Source organism: Astatotilapia calliptera, chromosome 5 (assembly GCF_900246225.1).
Source record: "Astatotilapia calliptera chromosome 5, fAstCal1.2, whole genome shotgun sequence".
Lineage (NCBI taxonomy): Eukaryota > Metazoa > Chordata > Actinopteri > Cichliformes > Cichlidae > Astatotilapia > Astatotilapia calliptera.
In genome coordinates this window covers 11,831,647-11,850,443 of record NC_039306.1, presented here as the reverse complement: position 1 = coordinate 11,850,443, position 18,797 = coordinate 11,831,647, and the positions used below count along the sequence as shown (strand labels likewise).

At 40.7% G+C, this 18,797-nt stretch overlaps 3 protein-coding genes across 4 annotated transcripts; all 3 read left to right on the top strand.

Moving 5' to 3' along the window:
- Window positions 1–4,387: 4,387 nt before the first annotated feature.
- On the top strand, window positions 4,388–12,369 carry LOC113022156 (abhydrolase domain containing 6, acylglycerol lipase). Its single transcript, XM_026167258.1, has 9 exons — window positions 4,388–4,618; window positions 6,190–6,320; window positions 7,896–8,055; window positions 9,018–9,131; window positions 9,328–9,460; window positions 9,544–9,701; window positions 10,539–10,593; window positions 11,160–11,260; window positions 11,747–12,369. The coding sequence occupies exons 2-9, from the start codon at window positions 6,202–6,204 to the stop codon at window positions 11,924–11,926; spliced, it is 1,020 nt and encodes a 339-aa protein (XP_026023043.1). The 5' UTR covers window positions 4,388–4,618; window positions 6,190–6,201; the 3' UTR covers window positions 11,927–12,369.
- A 790-nt stretch (window positions 12,370–13,159) lies between these two features.
- On the top strand, window positions 13,160–17,714 carry rpp14 (ribonuclease P/MRP 14 subunit). 2 transcript variants are annotated; one of them, XM_026167255.1, is made up of 6 exons: window positions 13,160–13,304; window positions 13,818–13,970; window positions 14,059–14,143; window positions 15,656–15,732; window positions 15,851–15,929; window positions 17,647–17,714. In XM_026167255.1, the coding sequence occupies exons 2-6, from the start codon at window positions 13,879–13,881 to the stop codon at window positions 17,701–17,703; spliced, it is 390 nt and encodes a 129-aa protein (XP_026023040.1). In that variant the 5' UTR covers window positions 13,160–13,304; window positions 13,818–13,878; the 3' UTR covers window positions 17,704–17,714. The 2 variants fall into 2 exon arrangements, with proteins under 2 accessions (XP_026023040.1, XP_026023041.1); XM_026167256.1 differs by lacking the exon at window positions 13,160–13,304 and adding an exon at window positions 13,385–13,735.
- A 14-nt stretch (window positions 17,715–17,728) lies between these two features.
- LOC113022154 (hydroxyacyl-thioester dehydratase type 2, mitochondrial) lies at window positions 17,729–18,396 on the top strand. Its single transcript, XM_026167254.1, has one exon. It carries the CDS (start codon window positions 17,731–17,733, stop codon window positions 18,205–18,207), a length of 477 nt encoding a protein of 158 aa, XP_026023039.1. The 5' UTR covers window positions 17,729–17,730; the 3' UTR covers window positions 18,208–18,396.
- Window positions 18,397–18,797: the final 401 nt, after the last annotated feature.

Here is an 18,797-nt window from a genome sequence, read left to right as displayed (position 1 = left end):
TTCTGTTCATCTGGATGTAGCGTTTTCAGTTGGAGAAACTGAAAATGCACTTAGAAGAAGTCACTTGGATGAGTGACAAAATGTCAGCTATGGTCAGCTTAAACTTCCTAAACTGACAGTAATTTATAGAAAACTTGGCAGTTGAATGAAAAAAAAAAAAAAAAAGATCAGTTGAAATAATTTGATCTTAACTTTATCTTAATACCAAATTAACAAAGGGTTATCTAACTTACTAACTTATCTAACTAGGTCAGGTTTTAACTTTACCTGTTAGTTTTGGACTGAAGCCTTGTAAAAACTGGACAGGCATAAGGCTGGAAAGAGGTAGCACTGATTAATACAATAAAATGTAAAAAAAACAAAAAAAAACAGCTGGATTTAAAAAAAAAAAAAATCTACAGCAGATTTTAGTTAAATAAGTTTTTCATAATCACGATTTTAGTATTGATTTAAATATCTGCTAATACTATATATGTAATGTTTTTGTTATTTTTATTCTTTCTCCATGTTGTGTTAAATGTGTTTGATTTCAAGAAACTGCAGACTCAATAATCATTTAACCTCTTATAAATTTAAGTTTCTGCTGCTGCTAAATGCTGCTTTATGCTGTTCCTAATAATTAGTCCCTCTTTTTCGTATATATTTTGAAAACTTTATAAATGTAAACATTTTTTGTGACAATTTTAGTTTAAACTGAGAGGACACTACTGGAGGTCAATAAAGCTGCAAAGTTAGTTGGCCATGTGTTAAATTCAGCAACTGCATTTTAAGTCCATTCAAGGTTAAAAACAATGAGCGGGAAATAGGATTTTGTGACATTAAAGTCAGAAATATATCAGAAAAATCTCTCTGACATACAGTAGTTTACAGATAAAACCCAAATCCTAAATTTCTCTTTTTTGGGATTTGTTTTTCTCTTTTCATGTAGGCTACAACCAGCTAGCAGAGTAGCACTAGCTAACATTTTGCCTTTATGTATTTTATCATTTAACTGCTAGCAGTATTGCTTGAGTTGATGTAGCATATAAATAATAGACAGTACTGTCAATACTAAATACCAATTCCACTCACTGATTCCAATAGTAGTAGCAGTAGTAGTAGTAGTAGTACTATTGTAATAGCTAATGTGTTTAGCCTAGCATGGTGCAAAAACTGGAAGCTGAGGGAAGCTGTTGGCCCAACTCGGTTAGTCATTACACCTCTGAATTTTGCAGAAAAATAAGATGTTAATCTTTCTCTGGATAAATGAGCAACAAATATTTATATATAAAAAAATTATGCTTTATCAAGTAAATAAAGTTATAAAGATATGATGAAAAAGTGAAAGCCCACTATGTTTAATGCTGTTTTCAGTTAAATAAAATAAATGAATAAGTGTCCTGTTGTGTATTGTGGTTATTAAATTTCAAAAGCAGTATGCTTCTTCCTAGCAGTTGGATTTAAAAAATGAAGCATATTCTATCACTCCCCTGAACAACAATGGGATGACCTTCTGACCGTTGGACTTAAACATTTGGTTTTTATGGTGCACCCATGTTGCTTAATTCTGGTTGAGTAACACGAAATAAAACAGGCTGGGAGTATGAGCTTGATGCTCAAGCAAACCTGATTTCAGTTAAGTGGACTAAAACAACTCAACAGGCTGGTCCAAACCGGTTTCACCTGAGAAACATGGAACACTTTGTCAGCCTTCATGTTGCGAGGAATGGTTAATAGGACGGATACTGGGTTATGAATGGATTGGATTTCAAAGGGGCCAAGGAACCAGGGAGCTAGTTTCTTAGACTCAGTTCTCAAAGGAATTTACCTGGAGGAGAGCCAAACTTTTTGTCTGCTTTGGTAGGCCGCCGGCGACACACAACGGTGATCGTCCAGCCACTTATTTCGCTCCATGGTCTCGAGGAGAACTGCCCTTGCGGTCCGCTACAACCAGCAGGAGCGATGTGCATAGTACTGAATGGAAGGCACAGCCAACTAACCCTCCATGATGGAGTTATGGCTGTATTCGACCCATGCCAGCTGATCACTTCACATGGACTAGTTAGAGAAGGCAACACAACGAAGGACTGCTTCCAGCTCCTGATTTGCCCTCTCCACTTGGCTGTTAGTCTGGGGGTGGAAATCAGAGGACAAACTGATTTGGCCCCTCAGTTCAGAACAAAACTCCTTCCACAACTGGAAAGTGAATTGTAGACCCCTGTCCGAGACGATGTCCTGAGGAACACCATGCAGTTGGAAAAGATGTTGGATGAGTTGTTTGGCGGTTCCCAAGGCAGTAGGCAATCCAGGCAATGCCACAAAATGGGCGGCCTTGGAAAACCAGTCGATTATAGTGAGGATGGTGGTGTTACCAACATGACTTTTAGTTCCGTTACCACCTGGAGGAGTACACTCTACTCTTTGGTGATGTGTTGTAACATCTTTCCATGGCGTTCCACTAAGTTCACCTGTAGCGATATCTCATGGGCTCGAGGTCCATCACTGGCTGGATAGTTCTGTCAGGTTTTAGGTAAGGAAGAGACCCAAACACAGGACACAGCAATCTCCAAACTCCAATTCCAAACTGTGGCTCCACTCCCGTGAAACACACTCCACTCCCAATTCCTAGTAAAGGCAAACACAACGAGTTAGTTAGGCAATCCTTTCCAAAGCAAGATTTTTCAACAATAATCCACTGACGAGGTAAACTCAACAATCCCATGTTACTTGTAACGCGTTACTGTAATCCGATTACTTTTTTCAAGTAACAAGTAAAGTAACGGATTACTATTGCAAAAACGGTAATTAGATTACCGTTACTTTACCGTTACATTACCGCATCTTTCTTGCCCAGGACACTGTTGTAAATAGATTTCTTTTCTCAGGAGTCTTTTCCCCCCTGGCTGAATAAAGGTTAGATGCATGTTTACACAGATAATTTGTTAAAAGCATCTTATTCTTCACTGACTGGCAGTGACTGCTTGTTACAACAGCAAATATTTAATATTCTTCATTGTACTAAAACTATATTTTAATCTATGACACACAGACATTGATTAATCATCAAAAATTAAACATAGCAAATGAAAATTTCACAAGAACAAATCAGGTAGTTTTCTCAAATAAACCAGCTGCAGGCAGAAAAATTAGAATCACTGAGGATTACAAAACTCCACTAATATGTGTGTGTGTGTCTGTGTGTGTGCTGACCTACTACCTGCAGGAATGTGAGGTATTCCTGTGGTTTCTGGACTGACGTTCCCGGGCAGTTACATCACCCAGCTGACCGTCTGACAGCTGCTTCCTGAACCATGAAAGAAAAAACAGATTGGGATATTTTTAGCCCCAAAGTGAGACAATTTATTTGATCTGCAGAGTTTTATGGCCTTTAATAGTGTGCATTGTAAGCAGGGAGAAAAGCTCATCTTTGTGTAATATCAGCCTCTGACTACACAGATTATACAACATGATTATCCCTAATATGGCTGAAAATCAGTTTGTTGAGCATTGAAAGCTTCCTTGAGTTTGTTAGGAATGTAAAAGTTGTTCATTCAGAAGGTTGATGATCTTTTCACACTCACAGTAACCAACAAACTTAAATGACTGACTGAAAGTGCTGGTGATTGTGTGCTGATTGGTTCAAAAATAGTTAATGCAAGTTAAGTGTTTCTTAATACAAAGTTAAAATGATGATAATAACTGGCTTGAAGACTCTGCGGCTCAGAAGTCGATGTCATCACCACAGCAGGTCTTTTTATTGTAAATAATCACAAGTTTATAACTTTTCCCCTCTTTTCCAGCTATTTTCACATTTCAAACAATATTACAGACTACTTCCTGCTTTATTATAATTCATTATTATTAGCAACTGTCATACTGTTAAAACCCTCTTATTTAGATCCTAAGTATATTCTTTCCTTTTATTATAAAGTGCTTTTCAGTGTATAATTTAGCAAATGCACGAAGACTGGCAGCCTTTAAATTAGGTTTTTGGCCAAAAAAAAAAAAAACGGCAAAAGTTCAAGGCCCCTTGGATGATCAAAAGAAGAAAGAAGGAGAACGTTTTCTAGCATTTACACACAAGCAGTGACAGATATGTTGCTAAATCCTGACATTGTGTTTTTCCACTTGAGCTCCAATCAGTTCAGACCACTATTTAAATCTTTTTTCAGCTGCTCCTTTCTCACCACAGCAGGATCATCAGCACATTTGGTTGGTCACAGATTTTTAGCCAATGACCTTTCTTATGCAACCCTCCGAGGCTTTTTGTCTCCTCCCAGTCTGAAACTGGGGAGCTGCCAGCCCTCCGAGCCACAAAACACTGGACAGAAATCAACTGAAACATTCATTTGAAGAAAATAAATATATAAATTGCTTTAACTTCGACAGAAATTCTGGAGCATCAGTGCTGTTCTCTAAGAGCTGCCTGTAGATGTTGGCGCCCTCTTGTGGACGTGCTCGCACACATCACACATCCTCTGCTTCTGACGGCACCTGAATGCAGCACAGCATTTTTCTTCTGCAGTATCCCTTTAAGTGCGGATGAAAGGCTGTTATGTAATTTAGGTGAAAGAGGAGGAAGAGCAGCGGACTGAATGGAGGACAGCCGGCACTGACAGCTCGAAGAGGACCCTGACAGGTAGGGCGCCGCTGACCCTGCAGGTGTAGATAAAGCGCTATAGTACTCAGCCTGAGGTGTCCGCGTTATGTCCGATGTGACGTTTTCAGCAGGTTAAAAGGACACGAGTTTTTAATGTAACCTTTGCATCTGGTGTTCTACCATCAAACCCTCAGTGAACAAAATATTCAAAAAGAGAAGTTTGTCTCTTTAAGCCTGTGACCGTTACGGTTAAAGGAAACTTCCGCATTTTTTTCTCAATGTAAACTTGTTTTACTCATTTTCCGGTTCTAACCTTTAAAAAAAACTCCTAACAAATGCACTTTTTTACTTGGTCTGATTTCTACATCAAAGCAAACCTCCAAATCCCGATTACTGTGTATTACTATGGTATATTACGAGTAGAAGTAGTTTATTTTTTAAGCACATTCCCCCTACAGGTGCTTTCTCCGGAAACTGTGAACTTTGCAGCTGCTTCAAAGGTTCAGTGTCTTTCTGGGTTGGGCTTGCAGCGCTGGACGTTGTTCAGTGGGTTAAGTAATCCTGTTGTATCCTGTTGATTTTGTGGCACTTGCATTAATTGCGATTTCATGTCAAAATCATAGACTGTATATGAAAGATGGAAGTAATACCTCGACGTTAACTATTAACAACTGCTGTGTCAATTTGCTGTTACCATGAGTTGCCATATTTGACCCATCAAGCCTGGTTCAATGCTGCATTTATGACATATTGTGTGGAAGCCACGGACGCAGGTGCCTGATAATTAGAGCTATGAAACAAGCTAACATATGGTGGTTTAGCTCACTGGGTTGAGCAGGCAACTCCTATTACTGAGTTTTGGGTTCATATTTTACACTCAGCTCTACCTGCTCTCTTTCATCCAGTTTTTTTTTTCAAAGCATTTAAGTATAATTAAAATGTATTTAAAGGGAACCTACAAGAAGTTTGTATTATATTTTTAGTGAGTTGAATTTCATTTATTACAAGCTTTTATTATTATAAGCAATGTAATTACACTTAAAATGCTTTCCCACCTTTGCTTTCTGCAGTGGAAAAATGGATCTTTTACACTAAAAGTAAAAAAAAAGTGATGCCATAACTTTGGAAAGCTATGGGAATATTTTTTATTTATCAGCTTAAGTTAGGCTTTGTCTTTTTTTGGAGTAAAGGCATAAATAAACCAGCACATTTCCCTGACTATATGTTTGTTTACAGCTAAATGTTTCATTGACTGAGGCAAGACTGAGTGATTTAACTGGACTTTTGTCACTTCAGTACTCTGGATGCAGTACTCAGCGTCTGTTTCTATTATTATTATACAGTATAACACTAAGATAAGATAAGATAAGATAAGATAGAACTTTATTAATCCCTCGGGTGGGTTCCTCTGGGAAATTCAATTTCCAAAAAAAGCACAGCAACGACCGAAGTTACAGTTACTCTTCTAGTAGTTACTCTTCTTACTGTCTTGGAGCAACTGTGAGGACACAGTTTCGTCTGGGACTAATAAATTATTCAGTTTCTGCTTGATTATCTACAGTTAAACTGAGCTGAGAGTGCAGTTTGTGATCTGTTTTTTTTTTTTAAAGGAGGCTGCAACGATGGAGCTGAATGTGGCCAAAATGATAATGCTGGCAGGAGGTGTCCTGGTTGTGCCCGTGCTCGCTTTCGTCACCTCCTTCCTGTTCTGGCCTGGAGCGCTCCTCAAGGCGTACAACTGGTAAAGGCACATAGAGGACATACACACAGAGAACAAACAGGCGGGTTAGACTTGTATCTGTTTGGTTTAGGCACACCACTGGATTATAGCAGAAGAAATGGAAAAGATTTTCCACCTACAGTACTCTGCAAAAGTCTCAAGTCATTCCTTATTTCTCATGTTTTGCTTCCAAGCAGCCAGACTTTGTTGTGATTTTTTTAAGTGGTCATCATCAGTAGGTGTCCAGCCTTCTGGAGGTCTTCCAAACCTTTTCTTTGGACATTGGCTGCTTTTCATGAGGGAAAAATAAAGAAATTACAGGTCTGAAAAATTACAGCTGATAAACCGTAGCAGTATCTGAGTCATGTCCTTAAGAAATAGGAAAATCCAGCAAAGACCTGACAAAGGACCATAAGAGTCATCTGACCCTTTGGCTGATCCCTTTACTGTTCACTGAAGTATCATTAGAAATGGTGTCAGTGAAGGGTGGCTGCCAAGAAGCCATTCTTAAGATAAGGAAACAGGAAAAAGACTTGGTGGCTCAGGACTTTTGCACTTTTGTACAGTGGTTTTCCATTTTTCTTATTTTTTTATGAAAATAAATCTAATAAATGTTACTCCAAGCAATTTTCTTCAAAGTTACTAAACCCACCAGATAAAGCCTTCAACAGCAACAAGCAGACAAACTGGACACGCGTTACATTTGAATTAAAATAATGTAGTTCCTGTGTTCCAATACAGCTTCAAAAATGCTTTTATTGTGAAAGAGCCAAAGCAGTGACCTTTCCTTCTGAACTTTAGACTAAGCTGTGAAAAAAACTACATGCTGGCTGATTACTGGATTACTGATGTTGCTTCACTCTGTCTTACACACACACGCACACACACACAAAGTGCTGACTCACTGACATGTAATAGAAGAAGAAAAACATGTGCAAAGAATTAACAGTGAATCTGTGACTGTGTAGAAGATTATTTTTATCTGTCGAGATCATTTTGGTCCCAGATTTCGGGGACCGTTCCTGACCTCTGTTTTTATTTTGTTTGGTTTTTATTTTTTAACCCTGACCGTTGTAAGGGTAGCAGAAATTCACCTTATTATGTTTATGTTGAGTAATGAAGCTGCATTTGTGGTTGATATGAATATCCAAAGTGTTGCACAATAAATTATTAAACAATCACATGAACAAACTATGGAAATAAGTGGCAGAGCATCACTCTTATTTTCATAACAGCCGTTATAAAATGATTTCTACAGGTCATCATCTTTTCATGATAAACCTTTAATTTTCTAGTGTGCTTTTATTTTGTGGGGGGATTTTCCCATTAATGTGATCTCACACCAGTTTTGACTGCACAATGACCCTTTTCATATGAAACCATGTGCAGCTGCAGGATGTTGAACTGAATCCTAAAATAAAGTGATGATCAGAGTCAGAGAAAATTCAGAAACAGTGATCTTGTTTTTAAAGACTACACAATCACATGATTTATTTCATAATGTTAGTGGATGGATCGCCTCATGTTTAATCCTCAGGAATCACTGAACATCCAGAACATGAGACTTTATAACGGCTCACCTGTAAATCTCTGCAGGTATTGGCGCCGCAGGCTCGGATTGGTTGTCCGCTTCTCTCACAGTGGGAATTACCACTTCTGTTATTCCACACGCGGGGCACCAGGAGGCGCAACACCATCACTGCTGCTGCTCCACGGCTTCTCTGCCACCAAGGATATGTGGCTACCTGTTGTCAAGGTTTTTACACAAAAATAAATCAAAACATCAGATGTACATGTTTGTGACAGTGACATTTTCACTGCTAAAAAAGGAACTTCAGCTCAGCTGTGTGTAAATCTGGAAACACAGGGTTGGTGAATTGTGTGTGGAGACGTGGAAGCTGTCCCCTTTGTAAAATCTTACCTTTGAGCAAAAATCTATAACTGTTGAAGCAGATTTTGTCAGATTTGACTGGTGATTCTCCAGCCTTTCTGTCATGAAGTGTATGTAAGTGAGCCTCTGGTGTGTTTGCTAGTGATGTTCGATTCGTGAACGAATCGTTCAATACTCGAGAATCACTTTACTGACTCGTGAATCATGATTCACAAGCCCAACTGACTCACTGACTCATCCCTGTTTCTGTTAGCAAACTAATTCGCTTAGTAGAAATATATCTAGCTTATAAATAAAATTGGGGGGGGGGGGGGGGAAACAACAGCCAGTTTCTTAACAAAAGCATTTCTGCTCTGAACTGGAAGAAAAAGTAGATGTGAGTAGAAGCTCACATCAAGAAAATAGCTCCTCAGTTCACAGTAGCATCACTCTGCTAACATGCTAACAGCACATTTGAGCTACTCACCCCCTCCCTTCCTGTGTTGAATCGTAAGCGTAAGCGAATCACTCAGGACTCACTAACCCCCTCCCTCCTGTGCTGAATCATAGAGCGAGCGAACGAATCACTCACTCACTCACCCCCTCCTGGCTCACAGCTTCTTCTTCTTCTTGGTTGGCAACCAATGTTAAGGCACATTACCGCCCCAACTCAAACTTAAACAAATTAAGTTTGAGTGAAAATGTACATTTTTTGCACTCTCTGGTCAACTGACTCAGTGAATCAAATGACTCAAAAAATCCGATTCACTTTGGTGAGTGACTCATTAAAACTCGATTCAGTAAAAAGAATCAAATTTACCATCACTAGTGTTTGCTTTCTCCTCCAGTTCCTCCCTAGAAACCAACATGTGGTGTGTGTGGACATGCCGGGACACGAGGGGACAAGTCGCACCGGTCCAGAGGATTACAGCATCCGCGGTCAGGTTGAACGAATCCACCAGGTCTGTACAAATTTGTGTGTGTGTGTGACACTTGCACACTTTGTAATAATTATAAGTTTGGAAAAACCACTGGGATATCTTTCAGGGGGAGCTTATTCTTGTAATCAAAGCAAGGCTTCCAGGTTTGGACCACAGCAGAAGCACTGAGCTACTGTCCTGTTTCAAAACTCACCTCTCTGTTTTTCTTCCTGTGTAGTTTGTGCAGAGTATCGGTCTCGATAAAAGACCCTTCCACCTGGTCGGCACGTCAATGGGTGGCAACGTCGCAGGGGTGTACGCTGCCACTTACCCCACCCACCTATCCAGTGTCACCTTGGTTTGCCCGGCAGGTAAACTCAGCAGACGTACCTTACATTTGCTGATGATGATCAGGTTTGCATAATTCCTCTTCCTCATCTTCTCTCCCAAACAGGCCTGGTTTACCCGACGGACTCGGAGTTCATCAGTCGCCTGAGGGAGCTGGAGATGGGTGAGAAGGATGAGTCGATCCCGCTCGTCCCCACCACCATTCAGGAACTCGAGGACATGCTGAGACTCTGTTGTAACACCCCCCCAAAACTCCCCCGACAGGTACAGGGCTGAGCTGCATGGGCACAGTAGAAATGACTTCACAAGTTTCCTTATCCGCATGATTCATTGTATCAGCACGTCATTAAGACAAGGAAAGATGTGAAGGAGAATTTGTAAGGAATTAGGAGAAATCACATTGAAGTATTTAAACAATGTGACTGTGGGTTTTACGGTTTGCTGTGGTGAAGCTAAAATTGACCAAAGTTTAACTACAATACTTCACCCTGTTCTCAGTAGCTGTCTTATTTTTAATAGCTTCCTCTTCCAAATTCATCCTGCAGACTGTCATCTGCTTTATTTTATTCTTTATTCTTTGCACTTTAAGCATTTTATCTACCTCACATCTACAGCCAGTTTAGAATCACTTAACCTCACATGCATATCTTTGGACTGCTAGAGGAAGCTGGAAAAGCAGGACAGGAAAAACATGCAGACTGCACACAGAAAGATCTGCAATGAACTGAGTTATAATGCAACCCTTACTTCACTTTTATCATTGATATGGGAATATCTTTATTTATGGAGCAGTTTCATAAACCCACATTGCAAAGTGCTTCACAAAAGACATCATAACTTTACAAAAGGCGCATATGAATGCAGAGAGTAGCATCCTAGAGAGTATGATATTTTGTTCCTCTGAACCTCCTTTCTTTCCACAAAAGATGCTCCAGCTTGCTTTAGTATTTACAGAATTCAACCATCACACAGACACTTCTGGGTCACTTTGCATTTAAGGCTTGTAACAATATACCTGCTCTCAGTCACACTGCCAGTACTGCTGTTGCTTTTCTTTCTTTCTTTTTATTTATTTGCATTTGTGTGCATGTGTGTTGTTAGGTGCTGAGCGGTCTCCTTGCCAACAGGATCCCAAACAATGATTTCTACAAAGAAGGTCAGTCCGCTCACCATCACCTGCTCTTTTCTTCTCTTTGTCCTGTCCTCCTCCCCTCATCCCCAACCGGTCACAGCAGACGGCCGCACTTCCCTGAGCCTGGTTCTGCTGGCGTTTTTTTTCCTGTTAAAAGGGAGTTTTTCCTTCCCACCATCACCAAGTCGTTGCTCAAAGGTGGTCATATGATTACTGGGTTGCTTGCAGAGATGCTTGCATCTCTGCAATAATGTAGGGTCTCTACCTTACAATATAAAGCACCTTGAAGCGACGGCTGTTGTGATTTGGTGCTATATATATTGAAGTGAATTGAGTTCAAGCAGTGCTCCATCGACAGTCACAGATTACTGAGGGATTTGATCTGACCCTTTGCCTCCTGCCTTTTTTCATTATTTTCTATTTGACATTTCAGATAAATTAATTAGTGAAGGAAAGCACTTTTGATATGACTCACTTGTATAAAGACAGTGAAGCAGGGAGAAAAGCAGATTGTGTCTACTTCTACTCTGCAGTAATCATTTTCCCTTTAGTAACTCATTGCCCCTGTGTGTGTGTGTGTGTGTGTGTAGTGTTCATGGAGATTGTTGGGGAGAAGTCTCGCCACTCGCTACAAGAAAACATGCATCTGATCACAGTGCCCCTGCAGGTTATCTGGGGGAAGGAAGACCAGGTAAATTCACAACCCCACAGCAGTGATGATCATTAGAAAACGATGTCTCAGCCCCAATTTTCCGCCCTTTGCGGGTATGTACTGCTTCTTTAAAAAAAATAAAAATAAAAATTAGGGGTGCCGGTCATCAGAACTGCCAAGTGGCCCTCCTCATCTACTTGTGCTCACTACGTCCTTCATATTTAAATTATTGAATCACTGTTGAGAGAAGTTTAAACTTTAACTGTATCCATATTAATAAGATAGAAAAAAATTTAATTGTACTGTTGAAATAAAAAACAATTTCTACCAGGCTGTAAATGTGCCTTTTAATGCTGTAAAGTTCGAAGTTCATTTTCATTTGGAAGTCTATACGAATTGACAACAGAGCATGAATATCTGTAAATCTGTAAATCTCCGTCATGTGGTGTTGGGATATTTCAGTGTGTCAGTAAAGCCGTGCTGCAGCGTCACACAGAGCTGTAACACACTTGTCTGAACTCTCAGGTGCTGGACGTTTCGGGCGCCGCTGTGCTGCAGGGGGCGCTGCCTCACTGCCAGGTGACGGTGTTGGACAGCTGTGGTCACTCTGTGGCTCTTGAGCGACCGAGAAAAGCCGCCAAACTCATCACGGACTTCCTGTCTGAGCAGGCAGTCAGCGATGGCAACGTAAAGAAAGTTTCTTGAAGAAAAACCTTTGAACTGTACGCCGACCCCTGACCTCATGATGATGAAGGAGAGGAGAAGTATGATGAGATTTCTACATCAACGTTTATGTCTGTAAAAAAAACTGAACAAACGCACAAAAGTATTACTTTACTTTAAGATATTCCTGATGTTTTCATCTGTATGACTTTTACTCACTGCCCTGCAGGCGGCTGATATCCATAATCTTTAGAGTTTAATGTCATGGTATCAATCCTCGTTTTCATGTTTCACTTTCAGAAAACTGCATTGTAGTCTTCTGTTTACAGCTGTTTGTGAACTATGCAGTGGACTGACTGCATAATTAACATCACAAAAACACATCAGACTGAATTTACAATGAAACATTTACTGTTGATTAATATGTGATTTGTAACCTTTAGCTATTAACTTTAATATATAAAGTTTAAAAAAATGGTGGAATTAAAAGATTTTGTGTGTTTAAGATTGTTGGTTGAAAAATCCTGTCATTTTGGAAGACATAACACATCAAGTAATTTATTCAAGATGCACAGGAAGTAGTCACTGCTCACGAGGCCCTGCAATTCAGATTTATTTGTCACATGTTGTTAGTACAGGGTCAGCATTACAATGAAATGTGTTTGAAGAGATGAAACATGATTAAAATACTAAAAGTAACATGATTAAAAAGAAAATAAGATGAAAAAAGTAGAGAGAACTACTTTGCGCAATGTATTGCAGTAAAGTAGCAGTTCAGCTGGGACTGAATATGTAGTTAAACTTCTTTTTACACTGACAGCAGGAGGAGTTTCACTGGTCTGGCCCACTCAAGATCAAAGCAGGATGTGTGTCGAAGAAGATGAATGATGTAAGCTCAAGCTGTGAAGTTTAATATGCTATATGCTATTTAATAGCACCACTGAAAGGTTAGGGTTAGGGTTACACAAGTTGTAAATGTTATTTTGACATTGTGAGGGCGACGAATCAAGTCCTGTCAAATACAACCTGAAATTAAAAAAATAAAATAAATGAATAATTAATTTTTATTTCCATAGAGAAAAATGTCAGCCATTAGAAAAAACATTTGAATTATTACCTCAAAATGTTGATTCAGTAACTCAAAAACTCACAAATTAATTTTAAATTATTTTGTCAGAGTTAGTACTGTTGTTTGTTTTTTGTGGCAGTGGCAGAAACAAGCTTCCATATCCGGTTTTCAACGTACAAGACAAAATAAGCCGTCTCGTGGCGAAGAGTGATCCATCTTGCAGTTTTACGCGTCTTTGCAAAAGCTGGTTGCGCATGCGCTGCTGGGGTCCCCTTCCCCCTTGGTGAAAGACGTTTCTCTGGGATTGCGGACTTCTCGGCACGCTGCGCGTCCTCCACGTTTTAGCAGCTGGTGAGTGAAGTGCTTCTGCTTTTATTAAACTTCAGAACAAATTAAAAACTTTCATTTCTGTGTGCGGAGTCGATAACAGAGAATCAGCTAGCAGCTACAATAACTTAGCTGAAGCTAACGGGTTCACCTTGTCCAGGGTTAGCCGCTTTCAGCTTCGGGTTTTAAAGGCTGTACGGAGTTTTCCTCGTGTTTTTATTGACGTTTCACTGTCAGATCTCTGGGCTTCCCAAAACGTAATATTTTAGAGCTTATCAGGTTTCCTCTGAGGTGTTCCTGTTTGTCTTTGTTGTTTGCTTTTGTGTAAAGGTCCAGCCCGTAACTAAAATGCTTTAAACACCTGCTGCTACAAGTCTTTGATAGTACACACTGACAGGCCCTCACAAGCTTGTGGAAAATAAAGTGTAACGCACACAGTTCCTGCTTTAGTACAGGTATTTATTGGCTAACGATAAAATGCAGACATGACGAAGAGACTCTCTGTAAGCGCCACTGTTTTGATTTTTTTTTTTATAGTCAGCTGATCCACCTGCTGCTCTTCATCAGACAGAGGCTGAGCCACTGATGCTCTGATAGAATGAAACAGGTGGAGGAGAAGGAAGAAGCGTCTGTCTACCAACGGGTCGTGTTGAAAAACGCCTCACCGTACCACTACCTGAAGGTCCGCCTGTAAGTTCCTCATCGTATGTTTAGAGTTTGATGTTGTGCTGATATTTGTACACACACGCACACTTTATTTTTTCCTCTGTGTCTTTAGTGTGCTGGAGGATGAGTCAACCAGACTAAGTGCCGTTGAACTGAAGTACTTCATCATCACAGGCCTGAAGTCTCTGTATGGAGAGGTGAGACCATGAAGACCGGTGAGGAGTTAAGGAGCTTCTGTGTTTGTTTTACTTGTTTTATTCTCCTGAGTTTCAGAACCTTTGTATAATGTGAGGATTAATTTGCATTAAATACACTATATTGCCAAAAGTATTCACTCGCCCATTCAAATCAATGAATTCAGTTGTTCCAGTAACTGTCTTGGCCACAGGTGTATACAATCAAGGACCCAGGCATACAGACTGCTTCTACAAACATTTGTGAAAGAATGGGTCGCTCTCAGGAGCTCAGTGAATTCCAGTGTGATGCCGTAATATGATGCCACCCGTGCAACGAGTCCACTTGTAAAATTTCTTCTCTAAGGAATATTCCACAGTCGACTGTTAGAGGTATTAACAAAGTGGAAGCGAGCGTGAACAACGCTAACTCAGCATGAAATGGTATTCTATGTAAAATCACAGAGTGGGGTCAGCAAATGCTGTCTCTATGCCCTAGTGTGCAGAGTTTGCCGACTTTCTGCAGAGTCAATCTCTACACACCTCTAAACTTCATGTGGCCTTCAGATTAGATCAAAGAACAGTCCGTAGAGAGCTTTGTGAAATGGGTGTCCGTAGCCAAGCAGCTGCAGCCAGGCCAAGCAAAGCATCGGGTGGAGTGCTGTAAAGTACACCACTACTTGTAGTGGTGTAGATTGTAGATGCCGTAGAGTCCATCTCACCTGCAGCGGCATCGCAGGCCACACCCCGCCACAAACACATACTTGTAAGCCTTGCGGAAAGCTTTCCCAGAAGAGTTGAAGCTGTTATACCTGCACAGGGTGGGCTGATGTCATATTAAACTCTATGGATCGAGAATGGTATGTCACTCAAGTTCATAAGCGTGTGAAGGCAGGTGAGTGAATACTTCTGGTAATATAGTGTATTCTACCAGATGTGGGGCTCATCCCAGCTTTGAGGTGACTGTTTGTTTGTGGTGATCTGGATCAGTCTTGTTTTTGTTTGTTTTTGGGTTTTTTGTGATAATGTATCTTCACGTAAATGTCAAACTGACAGTTGAGGTCAGCCAGGGGTCTCCATGTACTAAGATGATCACAGATGAAATTGTGATCTCTAGTTAGAGTAGGGAGCAGGTGGAGGTATGTGCTGGAGAGAAGAGGAATGGAAGCAAGACAGAATACATGAAAAGTACATGAGTGAAACTGCACTAATAAAAAAAAAAAAAAAAAAAAATGAAGGCAGAGCAGAATATGCTTAGATTTTTATTGGGATTGACCAGAATGGGTGGGATTAGAAATGAGTGTAGATCAGAGGGACAGCTCAGGCTCAGTTTAGAGCAAAAGTTAGATACAAGGCTGAGGTGGTTTGGACGTGTGCAGAGGAGGAAGATGCTGAATGTGGAGGGTGAGATTGAAGCAGATGAAAAGGAAAGGGAGATGTTCTGGATAGTCCAAACTATCTGAATCCAGGGTCCTAATTCATGCGTAGCGTGGAGGGATGCAGTTTAGCTTTTCTTACTTTGTTTTCACTCCTCAGGTGGGAGCAGCGTTAAACTTTGACGTCCTGAAGTACGATGAGGACACCCTGACCGCTCTCCTCCGTGTTTACAGCAGGTGACCACCGACCATGAGAGAAAGGGGGCTGGGTGGGGTGGTGGGGACAGCTGAAACTGAAACGGACTAACCACCACTTGTTGGTATCATTTTCTGCTTTTATTGTGTGTGTTTGCAGAAGTTTGGTGAAGCTGTGGAGCTCCCTGACTCTTCTCGGCTCCTACCAGAACAAGGCCTGTGCCTTCAGAGTCCTGCAGGTCAGCAGATTTGATCCCCGCTCTTCTCTCATAATAAGAATTTTCTCAGAGGTGATCCACTCCTAGAGAAGTTAATAGACTAAAGAATCGTGACGCGTGATGACAAATAAATAGAGTTTACATATTTTGCAGAAAAATAAACTCTACCAAACTTGCTGAAAATCTTAACATTTTTTCCTCCAGATTGTCATCATTAAAGCTGCTAATTTGATGCACATTATCCTCTCTTGTGCTAGTATAACATGCTGTAATATACACATCTGTAGGATAGTCTCTTGTTTGCAAATGAAGGTGAACAAAGTGAAGTTCTTTACTAATTTTCAGCTTCTGAGCCACAAGTCTGTGAACAACCAATCAGTCACCTTCCACAGAGTTTCTGATGGTTGGGTCTCGTGTGTTTTTTGTGCCGAGCATCAAAGCTCTGTGTCGACCTTGAGACTATCAGCTGTGAATACTTTACCGCCCCTCCCGAACCACATGACCTCTGAGGCGATTATCTCTGCCGCCAGGCACAAAAAATTACGTCCGTATGGAAGCATTACACATATGTTTGTGCAGAACAATTTTCTGTATTCGCACTCCTGAGCTGAAGAGGAAAGTTCCTGTGCATCAGCTTTAATCTCTACAGATGATACGTGAGCTTTTTTTGTTCTTGTTCATTTTGCTTTTCTGGACACTGCTGCTGTGGATTTAAAATGAAATAATGAAGAAGTTGCTTTAAGTGTGCACTATGAGGTTTAAAGAGGATGAAGCAGTATTTTTTTTACTCTGTTTTAAACAGATTAGTGCCAAAAAATATGTAACTGTTCTTTTTGTAGCTGCTGTTGTTAGATTAAATTAGGATACAATAGATAAGGTGATCAGTAGGGATTCATGTGACGCACAATAGCAAGGCTGCAATCATGCGGCGTTCACCACCATGAGAAAGAGACTGGGAGGCATGCAACATCATCGTTGACTTAAATAGGACGTTGCCCTTTTATATTTCTGTCTCATATACAAGGTGTGCTGAAAAAGTTTCAGAAAGGGACTCATTTAGAGTTGCTGATCTCCCCTTAAGAGCGTCTCGTGGACTGTATCAGCAAGGCCGCTCTTTTTAGATGTCTTGGCACTATAGCCTCTTGTGCTGGTGCTTCTGCAATTGATGCTGGATTATCCTGTGTGGAATTAAGTTTCAGTTGTGAGCAAAGATTGTGTTGGTGTGGCTAAAAGAAACATCCTGTTTCTCAAGGTGCTCTGTAAGGGCTCACAGATGCATGGACCACAGCTCAGATCGCTGTCTCTCCCTTAAAGGCCCATTATGGAAAACGAACATTTTGTTCTTTCTGTAGGTCAAAACTTTGGATTATTATCTCAGAATTTTGACTTACTAACTAAAACTCCTGTAAAAATGAGCCAAACTTCCAGTAAAGTTGAAGTTTTGAGATTAAAACTCCAAAATTTTGACTTATAATTGGCAAAAATTATTTTTGTTTTGTTTTTTGTTATAGAAACAAGCTTCCAACCATAAAACAATAACATTTTTGTAATTTAAAGCCTGAAAATCGTGACCAAGCCTCATAAGGATGATTTTTGAGTTGTGCATTTTGCAAAGGTTTCAGTTAGGTCTCCTTTAATTTAAGGAATGTTACAGTAATGTTGCATCATTTGTGTTTGAGGAATATTTAATCCAAGACATTATAAAGACCATCTTTCTGTTGCTCTGTGCTGTGTTCAGGTGTCTCCGTTCCTCTTGGCACTGACGGGAAACAGTCGGGATCTGCAGCTCGACTGAGGCCGGAGGAGCTTTCTTTTTTTCGCAATGAGTTTCCTGTGGAGGCGAGTCTTTAACAAACCGCTGTCTTCCATCGCAGCGGCTCCTCACCTCAGCCGGTCACTCCACATTGGCCAGCGAGCTTCCCTCACCAAAGCGTTCTCTTCCCGTGACGTGGAGGCGTTCGCTGAGCTGACAGGTGACACCAACCCCCTCCACCTGGATCCGGCGTACGCCAGCACCACTTCGTTTGAGACACCTATCGTGCACGGCGTCCTCATCAACGGCCTGATCTCGGCCGTGCTCGGCACCAGGATGCCGGGTCGAGGCTGCATCTTCTTGTACCAGGAGATCCGCTTCCCGGCACCACTCTACGTTGGAGAGGAGGTGCTGGCCGAAGCCGAAGTCCGCAAGATTAAGATGTCATTCGCCTTCATTGCTGTAACGTGCTCTGTTAAGGATAAAGTGGTGATGGAGGGTGAGGTGATGGTGATGTTGCCTGAGGAGCAGCAGCAGAAGGAGTGAGAGGAGGTGGTGGTCACCCCTCACTGTCTCCTCAAAATAGTATTTTGTACACGAGGGACTTTATTATTGTTTGTTGCTCAAAGCAAGAAAAACGTGTTTATAGGCAGAGCATCTAATATTTGTTTCCAGCTCTGCTTTGTTTATTGTTTTGAAATCTTTTGTGTGGAGATAAAATAATAAATGTCTTTGAATTTTTCAAACCTGCTTGTGTTGTTATACCCACCTGTTCACTCACATCACACACACACAACTTTCTTTCCTTCCACCATACTGTGATCCTTCTATTTTTCTTTTTACTGACTCATTTCCTTCAGCTGATTATAAGGGTGAGGTTTTTTTTTATTATGTTTACTTAACATAATGACATGTTAATATTTCCATGTTTCATGATTAATCATGTGAAACAACACTTTTTGAGCACTGCAAAGTGAAGCTGGAGAACTGTTCAGTCAAGTGAACCTTATGCGGCCACTTCATTAGGTATACCCTGTTAGCATTGAGAACTGAAGCCTAGAAGAGTCATTGACATGGTCAACAACAACACTCGGCTGGACTGAAATGATGCTCTGTGCTAAATCTGGCCATTCTCC

What these genes read in the sequence shown, in the direction of transcription:
- LOC113022156 (XM_026167258.1), top strand. Translation starts at nt 6,202, where the DNA reads ATGGAGCTGAATGTGGCCAAAATGATAATGCTGGCAGGAGGTGTCCTG. An exon ending in CCCCAAAACTCCCCCGACAG is followed by an intron (nt 9,702 to 10,538) that starts GTACAGGGCTGA and finishes GTGTGTTGTTAG; the next exon opens with GTGCTGAGCGGTCTCCTTGC. An exon ending in CAATGATTTCTACAAAGAAG is followed by an intron (nt 10,594 to 11,159) that starts GTCAGTCCGCTC and finishes GTGTGTGTGTAG; the next exon opens with TGTTCATGGAGATTGTTGGG.
- LOC113022154 (XM_026167254.1), top strand. Translation starts at nt 17,731, where the DNA reads ATGAGTTTCCTGTGGAGGCGAGTCTTTAACAAACCGCTGTCTTCCATC.
- rpp14 (XM_026167255.1), top strand. Translation starts at nt 13,879, where the DNA reads ATGAAACAGGTGGAGGAGAAGGAAGAAGCGTCTGTCTACCAACGGGTC. An exon ending in CACTACCTGAAGGTCCGCCT is followed by an intron (nt 13,971 to 14,058) that starts GTAAGTTCCTCA and finishes CTGTGTCTTTAG; the next exon opens with TGTGCTGGAGGATGAGTCAA. An exon ending in TGAAGTCTCTGTATGGAGAG is followed by an intron (nt 14,144 to 15,655) that starts GTGAGACCATGA and finishes TTCACTCCTCAG; the next exon opens with GTGGGAGCAGCGTTAAACTT.